We start from the raw sequence: 20,483 nt of genomic DNA, 5'->3' as shown, positions 1-20,483 counted from the left end.
ATTCCTGCTTCCCAAACCCTTAGTTTGAAACCTAACATAATAAGATACAACTATATAGGTATTTGAATAATATGCATGTAGATATAGGTATACATATAAAACCTTCTAGCTTGTTCTGAAGCATCTGCATGTTTGTTGTATGCAATGAGACTCACAGTGAATGCAGAAACGTGTTTCATCTCGTTTGAAGAATACACATTACTTCAATCCTGCTTTTATCAATAAGGAAATCCTCACATAAAAAAGAACAGAAATATTAACCTCCATTTTTTTTTTATCAGCTATAGGCTTAATAGGTAAAATACTTCTCACTTTCCAAGTTACTGCTATGTTAGGAATAAGTCAATAAGGTAATTTCATTCTCTTTATTATATTTCAAAAACACTAATTTATTTCAGGGTAGATACATTCACAGTTAGCATTATCACACTTATTCCAGGAATCACAATGGTCACTACCATCTTACCACTTTGCTGACTTAATTTCTATATAAAATCCCTAAATCCTCTATATAAAATCCCTTAATTTTAAAATTTTTAAAAAATATATTTTTTTTTACTTTAAGGGGAATTGCCACCATTTACTAGGTTACATAAGAGATAAAGTATGGTTAAAATTTGTTGTGAATCTTTGTGTAAGGACTTTAAGCCTCCATTTGTGCAAGTCAAGAATGTATTTAAAAAAACTTACCTGGAATCGATAAAAGGTGCCATCATCCTTTAGTGTTAGAACATGGTCTGAGATTGGAAAGAAATAGCCATGTGCTGCCATCAGTGTTCCCAAATGTAGAGCTTCCACTGTTTGAAGAACAAAAGAAAGATAAATTTAAAGAATTAAATAACTTCTTTTCAACAGTTCAGCTTTCTTGCTTAGGTTCACCTTATCTACTGCAGATTACCATGACTCTCAGTCAAGGTCCTGTCATGAAAGTGTTGTCTTTTTCTATGTAATACAAGGATGCAACAACAACAAAAAAACCCTTACTCCACTTTATCAATTACCAATAGGTGTCCCATTTGTAGCTGCAGTTCCACTCTTATACCAGCATTATCAGGTAGCTACCACAATGTTCACTCAATTGTTTTGGAGCTGAAAACATTTTTACTACCCATATGCTGCAACCTGCTTTTCCTTTTCAGAACAGTTTTAGATTACATGATAAAATAGTTGATTCCAACTGCATGAAATCTTCCTCACTATCTTTATCCGAATTACAGCATACATATTTCCTTAAAAGTTTTTCATTACTGGGAAAATAACAAAAGATCACACTACCACAGAATGGAACCTACTGTGTTTCAGTTTGTTGACTCTGGTCCTGCCACTGGGCACCACTGCAAAGAGCCTGGCTCCATCTCCTTACACCCTCCCACCAGGTATTTATACATATAGATGAGCTTCCACCCAAGCCTTCTCTTCTCCAAACTGAAAAGCATCTTCTCTCATAGAAGAGATGCTCCACACCCTTAATCAACTTCATGGCCCTCTGTTGGACTGCCTCTTGTGTGTGCCTGTCTCTCTTGTAGTGACGAGTTCAGAACTGGACACACACAGGATGGATTCAAATCACTTTAACAAAACCATAATATGCAAGTCAAGTTTATATGTGCTACTGCATTTTCAGTGAATCATTGTCCAGTATCAGTACCTGAAGCCTCTTACTCAGTATTCTCATTACTTGGCTAAGAACACAATGTTGTAGGAAGAGAACAGCATTAGTCAGATTAATTTTCTTGTTGCAGTATTTAAGTCCTACCATCTCTTTACCATATTTCTTTACCAACCTTAACCACTCCAGCACGTATCTCTAAAATAGCTGCACAGCAATTTCTGCTGCAACATTAAAGATTTCCTGCTTAGTATAACTTGTTAATATCAGTCCACAGTCACTGAAGCATCCTAATTGTAAAAGATGAGCCCTGGAAAGGAGCACAAGGGTTTCTGAGCTATATGACAAAGCCACCCGTTACAGGAGCTGGCAATAGTTGATGACAACACTACCGCAGGATAACGTCAGTGATAAGAAGAGGAAAAAGATAATAAAAAGATCACACTGGACACCTAGGTAGTAAGGGGGAGGTAGAAAAGAAGAAGAAATAAAAGACAAGGAGAAGAAACAGCAAGATCTGACTTAAAAAAAAAGAAGAGAGAGAGAACTTGGACCTAAAATATGAATTTAGCATGAATCTATAAAGTATGCAAAATCAGCAGAGATGTTATCTAAGAAAATCCAAAATACTCTCTCTGGCAGTGAGCTCTCTGGCCTGCTATAAAATGCCACAATCCCGTGAAAAAACCTTCTTCCCGTTCCAAGCCTACAAGAAGTCTCTCTAGCAGAAGAAAGGTAGTTTCCTTGCTCCTTGTGCTTGAGATGTCTGCAAATCCTCATCTGAACCTTATCCTAATTCATGCAAGCCCATATATTGTTGTTATTAATTTCTTTTAAGCCACTAAATTCTATTATTCCTTGGATCAGAGATTTTGAATCAACACTTTCTGTAGTTAGTTGCTGAGGTTCTTTTCATTCTGGTTCACTTTGTGTACCTTTTAATTTAATCATGCTTTTCTTTGTTCTTCACAATGCTGCTTACTGCCGATTCCAAAAACTTTATTTCTGTAGGTATTACATATTTTCGTGGAATGAGAGAAACAAAGGAAGAAACACACTAACATTTCTTAGAGAAAGGATTTCTTAGATAAAGTTGACAGGGCTTGCCAGGGAGCTCTGACAGACATGAGAGTGCATTCTCTTCAGATTTAGCAGAAACTAAATACACTCCAGATTTGTTTCCTTTTCTTCCTGGATTCTAAACTGTAATATTTTCCAAGAGCACAAGGAGTTTACTTTATCCCACTTTACTCAGCAATATTTAGACCACATCTGAACTACTGTGTCCTGTTTGGAATAATATGTCCACTCTAAGAAAGACAACAAACCATACTGTGTCTAGTGGAGGGTCACCAAGATGGTTTGGGCTGCAGAGGCTAGGGGAGCTGGGCTTGCTCATACTGAAAACCAGAAGGTTTTGGGGGTGCCTAGCAGCACCTTACCAATGTGTAAAAGGAGATTACCAAAAGAAGAAGCCAAGATTTTTATGGAGTTGCATGGCAATTAAAAAAAAAAAAAATATTTTTTTTTTAAAAAAAGCCAAAGATGCAATGGTAATAAATTAAACCAGGGATGGTTCTGACTTCAGCCAAGCAGCAGAAAAGGCTGCCCAGAGAGGCTGTGCAATCTGCATCCTTGGAGTATTTCAAGATCTGATAAAGTCCTGGGCAATATGTCTGACCTTACAGCTGACCCTGCTTTGAGGAAGGGGTTGGTCTAGAATTCTCCTGAAGTCCCTCACAGCTTGAATTATATTACAACTCTGTGATCTTGGTGGATCAAGCAGAAGTGGAACAAGAAGCAGAAAAAAAAGATGGAGACAATTGGAGAACAAATTATTTGAAAGCTCCTGCTAGAGCAGCCTATAATCCTGGCAGGAGGAGGATTTATTTATGTAGGAGCAAGAGCTTATATTTCTCTCATTGACCACTGAGTCATACAATCACCACTAGTTCTCTATGTAAAAAATGAAAAAGCACGATCTGGCCTTTTCCAGAAGCCAATTAAGGTTATTTAAGATCTGAATCATTCCCAATAAGAGCCTATATCTCTTCTTCAGTTATGTATAGAGACTTAAGTGGTTCTACTCTCACCTCAGACATTTTCATTCAGGTAGAATGGATCCACACTAACTCAGTGTTAAGGTATCTCTGTCTCTACAGCTATTAAGAGTTAATAGGGACATATAAACTTGTTACATCTCTTCTTTTTCCTTCAGCTAATAGACAATTTTCATTGTGTTTTGCTATCAGTCCAGCAACTTATTCTAGCATTACATAAGTATAAATGCACAAATATACCTTCTTAATAGTAACCTACGATCCACTGTTCACAACTGGGAATGTGAGCAGTATCTGCGTTACTAAAAAAAAAAAAAAGGAAAATACCTGCATGGTATAAGAATAAAGATGTTCCCTTGGAAGTTTAAAATCTTCCCCACTGGTACCATCTGACAATAAGGCAACTGCATAACCAAAGTATTATCAATAAACTTTGCACAGAGACTGAAAAACCTATAAGCCAAATATGGCTTGAACAGGTGAACAACATTCATAAACTTGTAACTGGTCAATAACACCCACAAAACTGTAACCCTGCCTGTCACCAGACTGGTGAGGGACTAATGCTGCTGGTCTCTGCACGGCAGCAGTAGAACTTCTTTACAAAAGGAAAATTCAGCTCTCAGGATGTTTCTAATCTCCAAGAAGGAAGTTGCCCAGAATACTACAGACACAACCAAAGCAACACATGTCAGTTTGCTAAAATCGGGCTGAAAAATAAATATGGTAAAAAGTTAATGAAACAGAACAGTAGGATTTATGAAACAAAACCATGATCTTGAAAAAGGAAAGGAAGCCAGCAGCAGACTACTCCTACATTCCTAAATGCCTAGAAGTTTAGTTCAGCCAGCTTCTGCATACTGCAGCTACTCCTGCATGTGAATTTAGGAGTTTTTCACTTAAAGTAGCATGTTTCATCTGGAAGAATGGCAGATGGAGGCTAGGAACACCAGAAACTTCTATGGAGTGCATTAGTTAAGAGGAAAAAAGAAGCCTGAAAAAAATACTTTAAAATATAAAGGTTCACAGGCAGAAAGAGTAATGTTTATATGTAATCAGAATACAATTTAAAAAAAAAAAAAATAAAAAGAGCAACATCGACTAAACGCAAGAAAATACCGGGTCTTTCAGATGGCAAGTATACAAAGATGCACACAGAAATATGGTATCTACACAACCATTATTTTCCCATCTGCAGCCGCTGTGTATAAGAATATGCAATGCAAACTCCATTCTCAATCACACCAAGACAGGCTCACTGAGAAGGCATAATTCATATCGCAGTCAACTGCTATACAACAAATAAAAACTGCAGCCAGAGACAGCAACCAAAGCATCTGAGAGAGACAAAGCTCATGGAGGTGTAACTGGTAGAACAGAGTAGACTTCAGCTTCCTCTGGTCTTGACTGCTTGTTTTGGAGACATCAGTTGTCTGAACACAGGTTCCAGGTATATTTCCTATCAGTGAACATGCTAACAAGTGGAAAGGCACATTCAAGAAACAAATTTACCCAAACCATTGATAAAATTTTCATAGCTAAAAAAAGGACACTGCTGCAAGTTGTAACAGCTAATGGAAGAGAAACATATAAGGTGAAAAGACAAAAATATGCCTACTGCCTGCCGATTTTCAACAGGGTATGAAATATTTTCTATAAATTCAAAATGTTGCTGTGGGTGTAGTTTTGATTCTTAATGTGTATGCTATTGCTGGACAGAAAGCTCAGAAAAAGCTTAAAATTCCATGGTTCACTCTGCTGTTGACCTTTAGCTGAGTGGGTGAATTGAGCAGCACGTACATAGACTGATTAGCAATCATTTTTGTGAAAAGTAGTATTGCCCAGCCATCTGCTGTGCCATTACAAGGAGAGTGATCTTGATGGATTAAATACTAGTCACTCATAATATACTCTGTTATACAAGATAGACATCTTCGAAGCTTTGGGACAATGCAAACCTGATGAAATCTAAAGAACGAAAACTAGAATCATAGAACCTGTTTCATTGGAAAAGGCCTTTAAGATCATCAACTCCAACTGTCAACCCATCACTACTAAGTCCACCACTAAATCATGTCCCTCAGTACCCCATATACACACCTTTTAAATACCACCAAGGATGTTGGCTCCACCACCTTCCTGGGCAGCTTGTTCCAACGCTTAATAAATGTTTCAGTGAAGATTTTTTTCCTAATACCCAGCCCAAACATTCCCTGGTGCGACCCGAGATCATTTCCTCTTGTTCTGTCACTTCACTTGGAAGAAGAGACCAAACCCCACCTCACTACAAGCTCCTTTCAGGCAGCTGTAGAAGGTGATAAGGTCTCCTCTGAGCCTCTTTTTCTCCAGACTAAACCCCAGTTCCCTCAGCTGCTCCTCATAGAATTTGTTCTCTAGACCCTTCACTGGCTTCATTGTTCTTTGGAAATATTCCAGAACCTTGATGTCCTTCTTGGAGTGAGGGGCGCAAAACCTCAGTACTCGAGGTGTGGCCTCACCTGCGCTGAGTAAAGGGGCATAATCACTTCCCTGGTCCTACTGGCCACGCTATTTCTGATACAAGCCAGGATGCTGTTGGCCTTCTTGGCTGCCTGAGCACACTGCTGGCACATATTCAACCTGCTGTTGACAAACACCCCCAGGTCCTGCCTGACGGGCAGCTTTCCAGCCACTCTTCCACAAGCATGTTGGCCTTGTTGAACCTCATACTATTGGCCTCAGCCCATTGATCCAGCCTGTCCAGATCCTCTGAAGTGCCTTTCTACCCTCAAGCAAATCAACACACCTGCCTAATCTGGTGTCGTCGGCAAACTTTTTGAGGGTGCCCTCAATTCCCTCATCCAGATCACTGAGAAAGGTATTAAACAGAAATGTCCCCAATACTGAGCCCTGAAGAACACCACTTGTGGCCAGCCACCGACGGAATTTAATGCCATTCACCACCACTCTTTGGGCCCAGCCATTCAGCCACTGTTTTATCCAGTGAAGAGTACGCCCATCCAAACCACAAGCCGTCAGTGTTTCCAGGAAACAGTTGTGGGAAACAGTGCCAAAGGTTTTACTAAAGTCCAGGTAAATAACATCCACAGCCTTTACCCTCATCCACTAAGTGAGTCACCTTGTCATAGAAGAAGATCAGGTTTGTCAAGTAGGACCTGCCTCTCATAAACCCATGCTGACTGGGCCTGAACACTTGGTAGGTCTGTATGTCGTGATGGCACTCAAAATGATCTGCTCCATAACTTTCCCTGGCACCAAGGTCTGACTGACAGGCCTGTAGTTCCCCAGATCCTCCTTTCAGCTCATTTTGTAGATGGGTGTCACATTTGCTAACCTGCCGTCCACCGGGACCACCCCAGTTAGCCAGGACAGCTGACAAATGATGGATAGTGACTTAGTAAGCACTTATTGCCAGCTCCTTCAGTACTCTTGGGTGTAACCCATCTGGCCCATAGACTTGTGTGTACCCTGGTTGCTGAGTTTCCACTTTATTTTCTTTTTAAACATAGTTACATTACAGCAAGGAGAAAACGGCACTATCGTATGAATTGCAGGGTATGGTAATATCAGTGTAATGAGTTGTTTCTTGTGATAACGTCTACAGGAGAGGATTAAAAAGGATGCATGTTCCTCGTTTTTCTTTGGAATAAACATGTTTCTGTGCTTTAAAACCCCTCAAAGGATATGTTTTCAGAGATTAGTGTGGATTCCACTTTTCCTCATGCATCTCAGGGCTTCTGGTGATGTGGTCTCTATTATCATCACAATCTCACAACATCTGAAGTGGCTTGCAGTAATCTCTGAGGGACTGAGGAAAGGAAAATATGGTGTTTCCCAATTCTGCTCCACTTTAAAATGGTGTTTTTCAGAGTCTGTTTTATGTTCTATTGTGCAACTCAGTCATGGAGAAAGTTCCTACAAGGAATGTGGCTTGGAGCATTTTTTGTCGTTAAGATTGCTACATGATATATGTGGCAGTGAAAAATCCAAACTTGCAAGTTTTTCATATACTTTTGATACAAGAAATTCAAACAAATGAAAACCTCCCTGTCCATCAAACAATAAAGTGTTTATTATTCTGGGTTATTCACCTAATCTAAAATCCATCAGGGTACTGAAGTGCATTGCTAAGCCACACAGCTGCTTGGAAAAAGAATTAATGAGTCAGAACTTCACAAGCAAACACTCATTTTAAGTGTCAAATGCCAAGACATTATCACTTACTTTCACCTCACTCCTGCTGTCATTACATTGCCAGCATGAACACAAGCTGCAAAATATTAACTTTAACTTAAAGTAATAAAATACAACTTGCTTCTCATGCTCACACAAAGCACAGGATAGACTCAGTCCCTGAGCCCAACTATGGCAATTAAAAAAGGGAAAATAAAACAGCTAGAAAGTTCTTGAACAGTCATGTGACTAAAAACCTCTGTCTTTTGTCCCATCTGAAGGATCAAATTTGCCAAAGGGAACAGCACTCAGTGAGAGTAATTTCAGGGAGGGTAAATGAGTCAATGAAGGAAGAGGCACTATTTACTCAAACACAGTTAAAATGAGATTCATACTTGATTCCAAAATACCTGTCACAAACCAAGTTACCCGTCATCACAATAGCTTACCTAAATAGGTAGGATTTTGCACGTGCTACGTGCTAGACAGTGGCTGCTAAGCCATGAGCAGGCCAGAGGCATCAGTGGGAACACAGCTCAGCAGGTAATGGGGAAATCTTATCACAGACATGTCATGAATCCTCATCTTCCAAAGGAATGGTAACGTCCAGCCTTACAGACTGAGCTGATCGGTAACATAGGGTGTCACACACACATCCCAAGTCTAGAGATAATGACGTATACCTGAAACATTGACTACTTGAATGTCACTCACAAGAATGTCCAGCAAACTGGGGACACACTACCAATCTTGCCTTACTTTCTCACAGGATGCGAGTGAATTGGGACTGAGCAAATGTCTGGTGTAACCCTGGAAAGATTTTATTCAGACAAGATCAACAGGAGTCATGCCACCATGGAAGACTGAATGAAAGGGGAAGCTGACCTACAGTTTCTTGAAAGAAGAAAAAAACAACAAAGCAAAAGATCTTTCTTCATTCACAGAAGAAAAATAAATGAAAAAAAAAAAAAAAGAAAATGAAGAAAGAAAGGAGTTATCAAATGGGAGAAAAAAGTAACCAGTCCTTGAAAGAGAAGTTGCATCTCACTGCTAGCATCCACAAAGTCTCCTCGTGAAAACTTTTTAAATATTGTCTGTTAAATTTTTAATGCGATTGTTTCCCACTAGATTTGAGCTGATTAACACACTAGCTGCTGCTATCTCCTATTGAAACTTGGCTTTTATTCTCTTACTAAAATTGTATCTTGAAAGGCAGATGCCCAAGACCTCAAAATGTAATGACTTGAGGTGGCCACCATAGCTTTCACGTTGATGAAAAAACCCAAACAAACAAACAAACAAGACCAAACAAAACAAACAACCCCACAACGAAAAACATACGAGCTGTAGCTTGAGGTCTCGTGAGGCAGACACAAATGAGGAGTGAGATGCTGGCACTGCTGTATTATTTTGGCATACTGTAAATGTGTAGCTACACAGGGTGGACGAAATCCTTCCAAGCTGCAAGCATTGCTTCTCATGCTCACACAAAGCATAGGCTAGACTGACTCCCTGAGCCCAACTATGGCATTTAAAAAAGGGAAAACAGCTAGAAAAGTCCCTTACCTACCACAGAAAACAGAACACAAGCACAACTTGGGCACTAAATAAGCAGTTCATTCAGCACGCTGTGATGAAAAGTGGCATGAATGCGTTAAAAATTGCTTTTAGTTTCCCCATCACCATTCTCCTTAAATTTTTAAAGTACCTACCAATATTGCACCAGCAATCGGGCCTTCCAGTGGTGTAATTTAGCTCTATACCCACCAATGCAAGTCAGCATTTATGTAACATCTCTTCTAATTTCACTATTACTACTATTAATTTTTTCAGTTTTCAGTTTTGCAGAAATCAAAGACTTGTTGCTATTTTATTACTGATATCTTTTATCTCTTTAAATTTAAATGATAGAAGGATAAAAATCCAAAGTCCTTTGAAATATGGGTTTCCTGTTTTTCCCATTGGCAACTCCTCTGAAGCTGCAGCTTTTTAGTTTGAGCTTTAATTCCCATGCTTCTTCAGGGCAAAATACAGAAAATGAAAACCTGTGTGTCTTGTTTTCCCTAATGACAGTCTGAACTTGTCTTCATAAGATATTTCCTAACACCTTGTTCATTCCTCCCTCCAGTAGGGATTTGATAATATATAAAAGTTGTATATGCACTCTATTGAGCAAACCTGCTAAAGAGAGAATAAAAAAAAAATATATATATTTATAGAAAAAAACACCTTACTGCAAATACTACACTTCTGAAAATTCTCTCAGATGAAATCTTGTTCCACAATTTCAAGTGTTTGTAGAAGACCCAAAATATTGAACATAGAGTACTTCTACTCAGTAGTAGAATTATTATGCTATTATTTTAGGGTTTTTGTTGCTGCAACTTGCTGCTTGTACACCGGATCTTTCCACCCAGTTCTCCTCTAAGTGTCTGGATCTACAGATTTGTGATCAAGTTGTTTGGCTGCAAACACTCAATGAGGAACTATGTGATATATTCTCCAAGGCACACGACACTTAAGAATTTGTGCAAGTGAGTGTCAGCCAAGAAATGTGTTTTACATCACAGTTCCCTCAGACATGGTGCCCTGTACAATGGGCCATGCTGCTTCACTGGCCACAGTACAGTGTCGCTGCTTCTCCCTTTCTTTGTCACACGCAAGGCAAGGCACAGCTAAACACTTGCCAACACCCCTCTCAGTCAGCTGTGTTTGGACATCACAGGCACAGGAGCAGTTACAACACCCCAGTCAAGCATATGATCAATTGGCACTGCCACAACCAAGTATATGTCGGGTGGGATTTAAAAGGAAGAGGCTCCTCTTTAAGGCTTAACAGATCCAGAACATGTGAATAACTGACATGGTTGATGCACCACTAAGAGTGGGCACAGGCTTTTTTCAGTGAACAAAATATTTATTCCTGAAGGAAATGCAGAAGATAATATTGTTGAATCAGAGGGATGTCAGCTAACATGGATTTTCTGAAGATGGGTGAGGGTAAGCAATAGCTAACACTGAACTCTTGCTATGATTACTTGATTACTGCTGGTTAAGATGAATCATGAAACTTTTTTAGTTTCTAAATCTGTTTTGATATCAATTGCTACTATATCAACCATTAATTTTGTATCATTGTCATATATTGCTATCATAATCACAGAACACCCACTTATGATCAGCCAGTGCAGACAGCATAAAGAGCATGCAGCAGCAGCTGGAAAAATAACTGTCTCTTTCACTGCACTCAAGACAGTAAAGAAGAATACCAGCCTCTTTATAACAATTTTCATACCTGCAGCAAACTGAGAGCATAAAATGCTGAAAATAATGTATTCCTTTCAATGGGAAGATTGCTGTGCTTCTAAAGCCCAGAAGGAGTTAAAAGCTTCATAAGTAAATTGGTGTCATTGAGACACACATCAGGGAAAAATATCATCAAAGATTGGCCAAGGTAACAACAAAGAGTGTGGAGCTAGTTTTCCAGAGAATAACATAGGAATATGAGTCCCCATGTGATCAGATACAGTTATCTGGGATGCATATGTACAAAAATACAAGGCAGTTATCAAAAACAGGATCACTTTTAAAGAGTTTTCTTCATTCATTATTTATAATTAATTTCTTTGACTGACAAGTAGAATATATTTCACTGTCCACATCAAAGTGAAAGTTGAGAGAGTAAACTTTCCAGATATTGCAAACCTCATAACTTCCCCCACCAGTGCTCACTTTTCCCCATTGCACAAAATTTACACAGATAACTATAGAAAACTGTCAGTTCACCCAGATAGAATGTTATTGAAAGTACAGAAAAACTGACAGATAGCAACTAGCAAAAATAGTTCAATGAAAACTCATTTGTAAGGCCTTTCTTTTTCCTCATAAAAAAAAAAGAAAAAGATCCTATTTATCCTCTAGTGTCATAATCTAGATGTAGAAGGAAGAGATAGAACTGATGACAATATCAGAAGCAAAAACTATCAAAGGCTTTAAAATAAATTGATAAAATGAACAGAAGTGTCTAGATGGGTCAACATAATGGTCACTGTGTTTTAAGGCAAGTCAGATATTAAACTGCTGAACTGTTAGCAATAGTGTGCAATTTATCCTCTAAAGCACCCTCAGTAATAAAGGAAAAAAAGCTGGAAAATGTTTCCTCAGCTTTTAGAAAGACATCCAGGGGAAATCTGGGGAAAAAAAAAAAAGTTGAATACAGCAGACACCCATAGAAACAACATGATAGGAACTATAACAAAAGGTAGAATGAATCAAAATAAAGATAAATGTGACAGAAAAGGAAGACTCGGCACAAGCATTGTTGGTGGATACAATGTCTCACAACTCTGTTAGTGTTCCTATGTGGAATTAATGAACATATAAATTCATTAATATCTGGTTAATCCTGGATTTCAACGGGGTTCTTGGAATGATTCCCCCAAATCTAAAGGACGTTTAAAGGAAATTAAGCAGATCTAGGGCAGAAAAAAAAGGAAAAAGCATGTAAAAAAAAGTAGAATTACATGAATAAAGATCAGGCACAGTAGATCAGTTATCACGCTGAAAGAGGGTAGCCACTGTAACTGTTTCAAGTAGATCCTGATCTGTTCAGTATCATCCTAAATTCTCCATAGAAGGGTGTGGCTGATGTAACAAAATTTGCCGAAATTATAGAGTTACTGAGGTAAGTAAAAAGCAAGTTGTGAGGAGATTTAGGTGGCCTTCAGGGTACTGATTCGCTAGACAATACAACAGCAGATGGAGTTGAATTTTGATTAATGCTAAGAACTTCAGTATGAACCCTTCCTCCCAAGTTCACATTCACAGTAAGTGGCTGCGAGTTTAGCTGCTGCTGCCGCTGAAGGAAAAACTCATTTCACATTATATGATTCTGTGAAAATGTCTGCTCAAATCTCAAACAGAACATAATAAATTATTAGGAAAGAAATAGAAAACAAACCAGAAGATGGTGGTGGTATACAGCATAACACACCCACATTATAAATTTCACACAGAGTTGTGGTCATTTAATCTCAAAGTGTGTGTGCATATATATAGAGATATATAGAGAGAAAAATTGTGGAATTTGAGTAGGTGACTGAATGCAACCAGTGAAATTAGAAGAAAGGAGAAGCATTAGAGAGAGGCCATCTGAATGGAGAAGGCCATGTCAATTAGATCCAACCAGCAGTCATTAGCAAATCAGAACGAGAAGATACTCTACCCAGTAAAACTGGGGAATAAACCATGGAGATAAAGGGGAGGGGAGTGGAGTGGAGCAAAGAGGAAAGGAAGGGAATATTGAAAAATGAGAGTGCCTATGAAATATTAATCTGCCCAAGATGAAATGGAAAGCAATGTCCTTTGCATAGTAAACTAGAGCACCCAGCAGCTCAATTAGTCTTCAGCTGTCACTGCGTTCCTCTGTGGACAGCAATATTTCTCTACGAGTGCTACGGGAAAACCGAAAACCCTCTTAAGGACAATTAGTAACAAAAATCAAGAGAAGGTTTTACATGAACTTTCCAGGCATCAACATGCAAATATCAAAATTATTTTGTTTACTTGACTATAAATAGCTGCAGCAGCTGTTGTCAAGATGAAATAGGATTTCAACTACTTTTATTCAATTAAGTTGTCCAGATTTAAAATCTCACTTCCACCTACTTGTGCTTTCCATTACTATGTAACAGAGTTCTCTGGGAAACAAGGAAGCAGAAAGCTAATGAAGTCTCTAGGCAATTATTTATCTGCTTTTAATTAATTATGCCAGGTTGAATTGGGAATTAGTAAATGTTCTTCCTCTTAAACCCCCAAAACTTAGTATGATCCCAAAGGTTCAGAAGGAGACTATCAAACAGTAAGAAAAGCAAAAAAATTCCTAGTAACTTTAGTAAAAGCTGAGCTCAAATATTTTACTAGGAAGGCCATTATAATTTAATTTATGCAATTAATTAATTACTTAAAAAAGTTAGAGTTCTCCCTAAAAGAGCATAGTTTTTCTATGATTTTTCTGTTGTACTTTTGTTATCTAAGTCAATAAATACACGTTTCATTGTTACCAAAGATAGTTATAGAATAGTCTCTGACCACGCAAACAAACAAGATGGGCAACAGATGATATTTTTGAATCAGCAGGATTTGGTAGCTGAAGTCAGTTATTTTGAAAACCTGATGAATCAGTAGGAAGTTAATGTTGACCCTACATACATTTGCCTTTACACTGAGATATCAGTTCCATATTCTGAGCATTGGCATCAAGGAAAACATTGGTACAACACCTGGAAGTAGATACCCAGTTTAGGAACACCTGTTCCTTAGAAAAGCAGTGTGAAGAATTTTCAATGAAAACTAAGAGGGAAAAAGAAAAAAAAAAAAAAACAAAACACCACCAAAACATAATTTGGGATTTGATTCTAGTAAGTGATTATAAAGCTTTCCAGACTATATAAATCACTGGGGAGAACCGAGTATTAGTTTTGAATAGCTCATCCTACACATAGCTTTATGATGAAGCTGTGTACTTCAAGGTAAATTCATGGGTAAACATTTCAATTGTGTAATTTACATTTCTTATACTCTAACTTGTTCTGTGACAAAGGATGAAATGCATTCCTTCAGTTGGTGCAACAGAGCACCTGAAGTTCTTTCCAACAAAACTACTTGAATTTCATGTTTACTGATTTTCCAGCCTCTATTAAATAATCTGAATTAGGTAAAAGTTTGAGCATTGACTTTTTAACTGAGAAGGCTTCTTCAGGCTTATTTTTCTAATCAGTATTTTGTATTCTGTTCTTCTTTCTAACTCTTCATTCATTAACTCTCAAAGACCTCGGTGAAAAAAAGCCCATACTGCCTACTGAATTTTAAAGAAAATGCTGATCATTGGTTTGTTACAATTCTTAAAAATCTAACTGGGTGTCACACTTTTTATAAACTAGCTTTTGGATTTTAGCCTGATATAGAGCTTAAAGGCCATGTTACACCTAATCCTATTTTTAAAAAGTCTAGTTAAAGTTGTTTCTTTTACAGTTAATGTTAATACAGTTAACAGCTGCCACACTACTAAGCCTATCAGAAAAAATGACTGCTCCTTGGAAATAATTTGGAAATGAGCACTGATGTAGCCTAACACCTATCTGCAAGTGAGAAAATAAACCGGCCAAACTGGGAACATGTTAATCACCTTCAAGAGGGACTACATGAAAAAGAGGCTGCTGAAACAGCACCAGCACTAAGTAGGGTGAAAGCTCACTCCATGCCAGCCCTGCTGCTCTCTGTGCCCTTGGGAGACGCTCCTAACACACGCAATCTAGGGTAACAGGGCAACTGATTGTATCAAACTGGAAAAAAGCTTCAGTGGGAAAAGCATGAAATCCATTAAATCTGATTTATCTTGGCACAACAGAATTACAGGTATTACACCTCTGTTCTCCATTTCCAAAATCTGTCTAAAGGCTTGAGCAAATAAAATAACATCTGCACATGAACTTTTATGATTTCAGTCCTGAAAACACAGCAGCGGCCAGAAGCCCAACAATTGCCACACAAAGGTGTGCCCAGACTACACATAATTAAAGGAAAACTGACCCATACGTTTTGATTTTGTTTGAGTATCACAACATTAATAGTACTTAGTACTAAAGAAGTATCTGTGAATTTTGACATTTTCTATTCCCAAGGCCGACTTGAGTTTTGCTTTCTTTGTGTTCATCTGAAACTAAAATCATTATTCCACTTCAGTGCTCCAGGACCTGACAAGCTCAGATCAAATTCGCTCAGTAGAAGAAAGTTATTTACACTGGACTTGAGGAAGATTCGTGAAGTTTGCCTCATTGAACAAAATATCCCAAGATTCTGCTAGATGTATGAAAAAAGTGAATGGCTTAGTGTACCTGGATTCCTAGCATGAGAGTTATGGTATGTGTGCAGGCAGTGTAATTTGCTTTTATCAGCCTTTTTTTTTTTGTTAAGCTAACAAATGGGATGCATTCTACACTTGCTGTACTTCCGCAAGTTCAAATTAATGCAAAGACTGCAAACATAAGCATGATATTTCCATTCCCTTCTTTCTTCGTTTTCATTAGAGACTCTTTTCTCCATTAGCAAACTCTGGAAGAACCTACCCTTCACTTGCAGCTGCCTGGTGCTGTCTCCCAAATGGCAATAATTTAGAACATCTTGTCTGGCTCCTGATCTTTGCTTCTACCTTACTGCATACACACGGGGAAAGGGTCAGAAATAACTTAGAGCAGACCAATTTTTCAAGTACACATTCATAAACTCGAATGAAAATCCTAATATTTTCCCTCTAAGTTTCTAGAGTAAGTACTGTGTATTATCAAGGTCATTATTAATACAACAGCTGCTGGAGAGCAATTTTACTACAAAACAAAGGAGGAAAATTTGGAAGAAACAGGTGTTGTGCTACTGGGTCCTCCCTTTTTATTGCACTGGATCAATGACCACATTTAACGTGGCTGCTGGTGGGCATCTAGTTACAAATTAGTTACATCAGTTAAATGAAATGGCAACTAATGGTAAGAACTAAGTTGAAAAAATCACAGGAGGGTGTCTGTTCCATGGCACAGTCTTGTTTTATTACCTACAAAATTTGATTTAATAATATATATTTGACTTCAGTGTAATTCTTGATGTCCATGAGAAGTACAAACCTCCTTCAAGGGACTGCCAAAATAAGTTGGACCAAGGCAATCTGAATGCAAAGGCTGCATGTTCTGGAGCTGGCTGCAGTAATCTGGCTCTGCTAGACTACCCATCCAATAATGAAGTGCCTTCAAACAAATTCAATTAGCTTTGCAGATATGAGTAAATTAAATAAGCAACATTCAGGAGTAAAGGCATTATAAAGGAACAAGGGGATAATGGCTGTGTGTATTGTCAACTTTAAAAGGCTCTTTTCTAAGCCACCTAGATAGAAATTCTTCATTGGCTGACTTAAGTATGAAAAGCATGTTTGTGAATAAACACACATTTCATCATTAAAATACTTGAAAACTGACAGCGTTTTTTCCTTCTTAAAAGAGACACCAGCATGATTGACCATTAGCATGTTGGAACTCTAGGGAATAGAGAAATCAAGTTGCTGCCCAAAGGGGTTGGAAAGAACCAAGTACAGAATTAGTCTCTTGGCTGTCTCAGCCAACATCTTTATATTGGCTCATCCAAACCTTTTGGGTTCTATTTGTAACCCTAAGGATTAAAAGGACTTCAGTCTCTAGTGTGGTCAGTCTGGTACATTTCATGGCACTAATTACTTTAAAAAAAGAAAAACGTTGCGTAGAAAAACAGAGTAGATTTTCCACATTAAGAGTAATTGGCAGCATCAGTGAAGAGTCAGCACTTTCCCTGTAATGGTCAAGTCAACAAACACAAGTCTGAGTACCAAACCACAAGCCTTTACCATTCTGTACACTCAGTTAATTGTTTCTTTTTGGGTTGAGATCAGGCTTATTTTAAGACTGAATTAAGCTTCCACATTAAAAATAACTTAGATAATTTCTGTTCCTTAAAATTTTACAAATGAGTTGTAGGCTGAAATACAAATATTTTTAGAGTACATATTGAGAAGCAAACAATATACCAGCAAATGTACATTGTACACAGCTATTCTGAGCACAACCTCTACTCTGCTCCACTGAAATAACTTTAAATCTGGTATAATTTAGCAGAATCTACCCATCATCTTCAGTTTATTTTCTTGATGGAGATTTACTGCAGCAAACCAAAAATTATTTTCCATTTATGAAAAATGTGCAGCATTTTTTTGACTGGCAATTTATACTTGTAACTAGTTTTTACTTGAAATTGCTGCTTCCATCAAAAAGCTTTACACTTATTAATAGATTGAAAGCAAATGTTGCTGCCATATATTCTCCTGCTTTTTGTTCTCTCACTATCCATAACGCAGCCTTCTTCATTCCCACTTAAATGGTATTGGAGTTTATTCCCTATGCAAAACAAATTAAAAAACCCTGCACTACAGTATGTGAATTTTCCTTTTTTAATGTCTGGTAATGCCTCTTGCTTCTTACTAGTTTTTTTGTTGTACTAAAGAACAAGTTAACTGAAGGAGTTCTAGGTGTTTTCACTCTGGAGAACAGATGGCTCAGGGGGGAGCTCATCACAGTTTGCCAGTATCTAAAGGATGACTACAAAGAGGACAGAGGCTAAGGAGCCACACAGAGAGGACAAGGGGGGATGGGCACAAGTTGTATAGGGAGAGATTTCATCTTAATACAACAAAGAATTTTTTTACAGTGAGAACAATCAATCACTGCAACAACCTCCTCAGGGATGTGGTAGAGTCCCCATCACTGGAGGCGTTAAAGATGCAACTGGACAGGGTGCTAGATAATCTCATCCAGGCTCCCTTGCCCATGAAAGTTTGGACCAGATGATCTTTCGAGGTCCCTTCTAACCTGGGCTGTTCTATGATTCTGTGAATCTGTCTACTTACCCCTTAAATCACAATTTGCATGCCTTGCTTGCACGAGTAGTTCACAGCACTGGTGAAATGTGTAAATAGTCCTTAAATTTTTATGGACAGAATAGAATATAATCTTAAAATAAGTGAACTAAGGTCTGCTTTATGTTGCTCCTAGGTGTATGTAGCTGATACCAGAATTAGACGAAGATGATCGCTTTCAGTGCGGACAAAGCCATTATTTATTTCTGCATCACAAAACTGCATAGCTTCACAAGAGCTTTGTAATAGAACCCTACTGGGGGACTGTAAAAAACAGCCACGGTAAAACCTTGACACACTGATGAAAAGCAGACCAAAGACATTGGAAACCCAAATTACATTGACAACAGTTCACAGAAATTTAGAGCTTTTCCATAGGAAATGCTAGATTGCCTTGCCTAGAACCGGAAAAAAAAGTCACACACTTAAAAGTTTTTACAGACCAGAATAGTTTTGAAAGTTTTCACATGAAAACTTTCTTGATCACCATCTGTCAGGTTCACTGCTATCTGGTAACTCTGAGCACTACCCAAAGGCAGCATTTAGGGCATTTGGCTTTCTGACAATTCACATCCAGCCAGCTCCAGAGAGTGGACTTTGGACTAGGACCAACATGCATAAGAAACTTTTGACATTGTGGATATTGTTTTCCACCTATGCAATCTGAAAGGATAAAACCCAGCTTAAATTACTGTGGTGTTCTGGTTATATGGGTTAGTAGTTTGTGTGTTTATGTAAATTTAATTGGATATCAAAGCAGAGAACCATGTTTAACATTTAGCTTAAGGTTTCTGCTATTCCAAATTCCACAACCACCAGGTCATAAAACAGAATGGCAACCTTTCAAACTCTAATGAATACAGATAGGTTTTTGTAGCTGACAGCTGAGATATGCAATATCACACATAGGTCTCCTGCAACCTCCACTTTATCTTCAAGAAGCAAACATAAGATGCTCTGTGTAAAGTTACATAAAACTGGAAGCAATTTAAGTCATTATTTAAGTCACAGTTTAAAACACAGTGATTTTGCTTTTTGCTGGAATTCCACAGTGATAATATGTTCATTTCTAATATGACAGAAACCCACATTTTTTAAATTAAAAACCAAACAAACAACAAACAAAACCCAGGCATAAATTCAATTCCCCAAAGTCTGAAACAGGAAAAGGAAAAGTATTTTTGATTATGCTTTAAAGAAGGGAGATTTATCCTTCCCCTAACCAAAAGATAATAGGAACTTGCACAGAATATTTTATTTCTGCCATTCAGCATTTTCTACTAGAAATCACTCTTTTCTGGAAAATTTCAGCTCACATAACAATATTCCTGTAAACCAGGGAAAGAAGTATAAGATACGCAAAATGTGTTTGCTGCTGGCTGCAGGCGAAACCTGTGGCAGAGCCTGGTACCACAACTTTACTTCCACGTTCCAACCCAACTGGTTGAGCAACAATCTGTCATTCTTCACTGCACTGATTTTATCTACAGCTTGCTTTCCAGTTTAGATGCTATAAAAGTGTCCAAACTTAAGAACAGAAAAGTAGCTTTCAGTAGCAATACAAAAGCAGATTTCATTAAACGTATATATTTTTTTAAATATTGAAAAATTCTGTTAAGAAAACAGCACGTTTAACAAACTGCTTAGCATAACATTTAGTAAATTCCTGATGTTGTAAATCTTTAACTCATTTTGTACTAATTAAAGCAGCTATGATTTTCATTCTTGGCCATTATCTTGTTTCCTAGTACCTGCTCCAATAAGAAGGGTAACCAAAATCCTCAGATTCTTAGCAAAGGTTTATAAGGTTTGATGCTGTCTGTCTTTCTATTGAATTTATATTGATCAAGTGACACCTGGCCAACCCCAAAGCAACAGAAGACAAAGTCAAATCCAATAATTTAAAAAGAAAAACTAGAATTTTCAGACATGAAAAAAAAAAAAGGTAAATTACCTGGGTCTTCTATTGACAAGTTCTTTGTTAACCATTGAACAATGTCTGAACCTAGGAACAAAACAAAAGGCATATTTAGATTAGTAACTTTTCCTATTCTTCAGTCCCCCAGGTTAATTGTGTTCTACCATGTAAAAGATACATTTTTTGATAAGTTTATCTCAAAAAAACTGGACAAATAATAATGAATAATATATT

At 37.8% G+C, this 20,483-nt stretch overlaps 1 protein-coding gene across 1 annotated transcript in view; it reads right to left on the bottom strand.

Moving 5' to 3' along the window:
• The window catches only part of RGS7 (regulator of G-protein signaling 7), an 83,510-nt gene extending 63,152 nt beyond the window's left edge, over nt 1-20,358 (bottom strand). The window contains exons 1-2 of the mRNA XM_008945073.1: nt 20,286-20,358; nt 691-797 (exon numbers count right to left, since the gene is read on the bottom strand). Of these exons, the coding sequence (XP_008943321.1) occupies nt 691-797; nt 20,286-20,358 (180 nt within the window). The remainder of the gene's footprint in view (nt 1-690; nt 798-20,285) is intronic.
• Nucleotides 20,359-20,483: the final 125 nt, after the last annotated feature.

Source organism: Merops nubicus, unplaced genomic scaffold, assembly GCF_000691845.1.
Source record: "Merops nubicus isolate BGI_N331 unplaced genomic scaffold, ASM69184v1 scaffold4788, whole genome shotgun sequence".
Lineage (NCBI taxonomy): Eukaryota > Metazoa > Chordata > Aves > Coraciiformes > Meropidae > Merops > Merops nubicus.
Note: the sequence above shows the minus strand (reverse complement) of the source record. Positions and strands in the feature narration are given on the sequence as shown.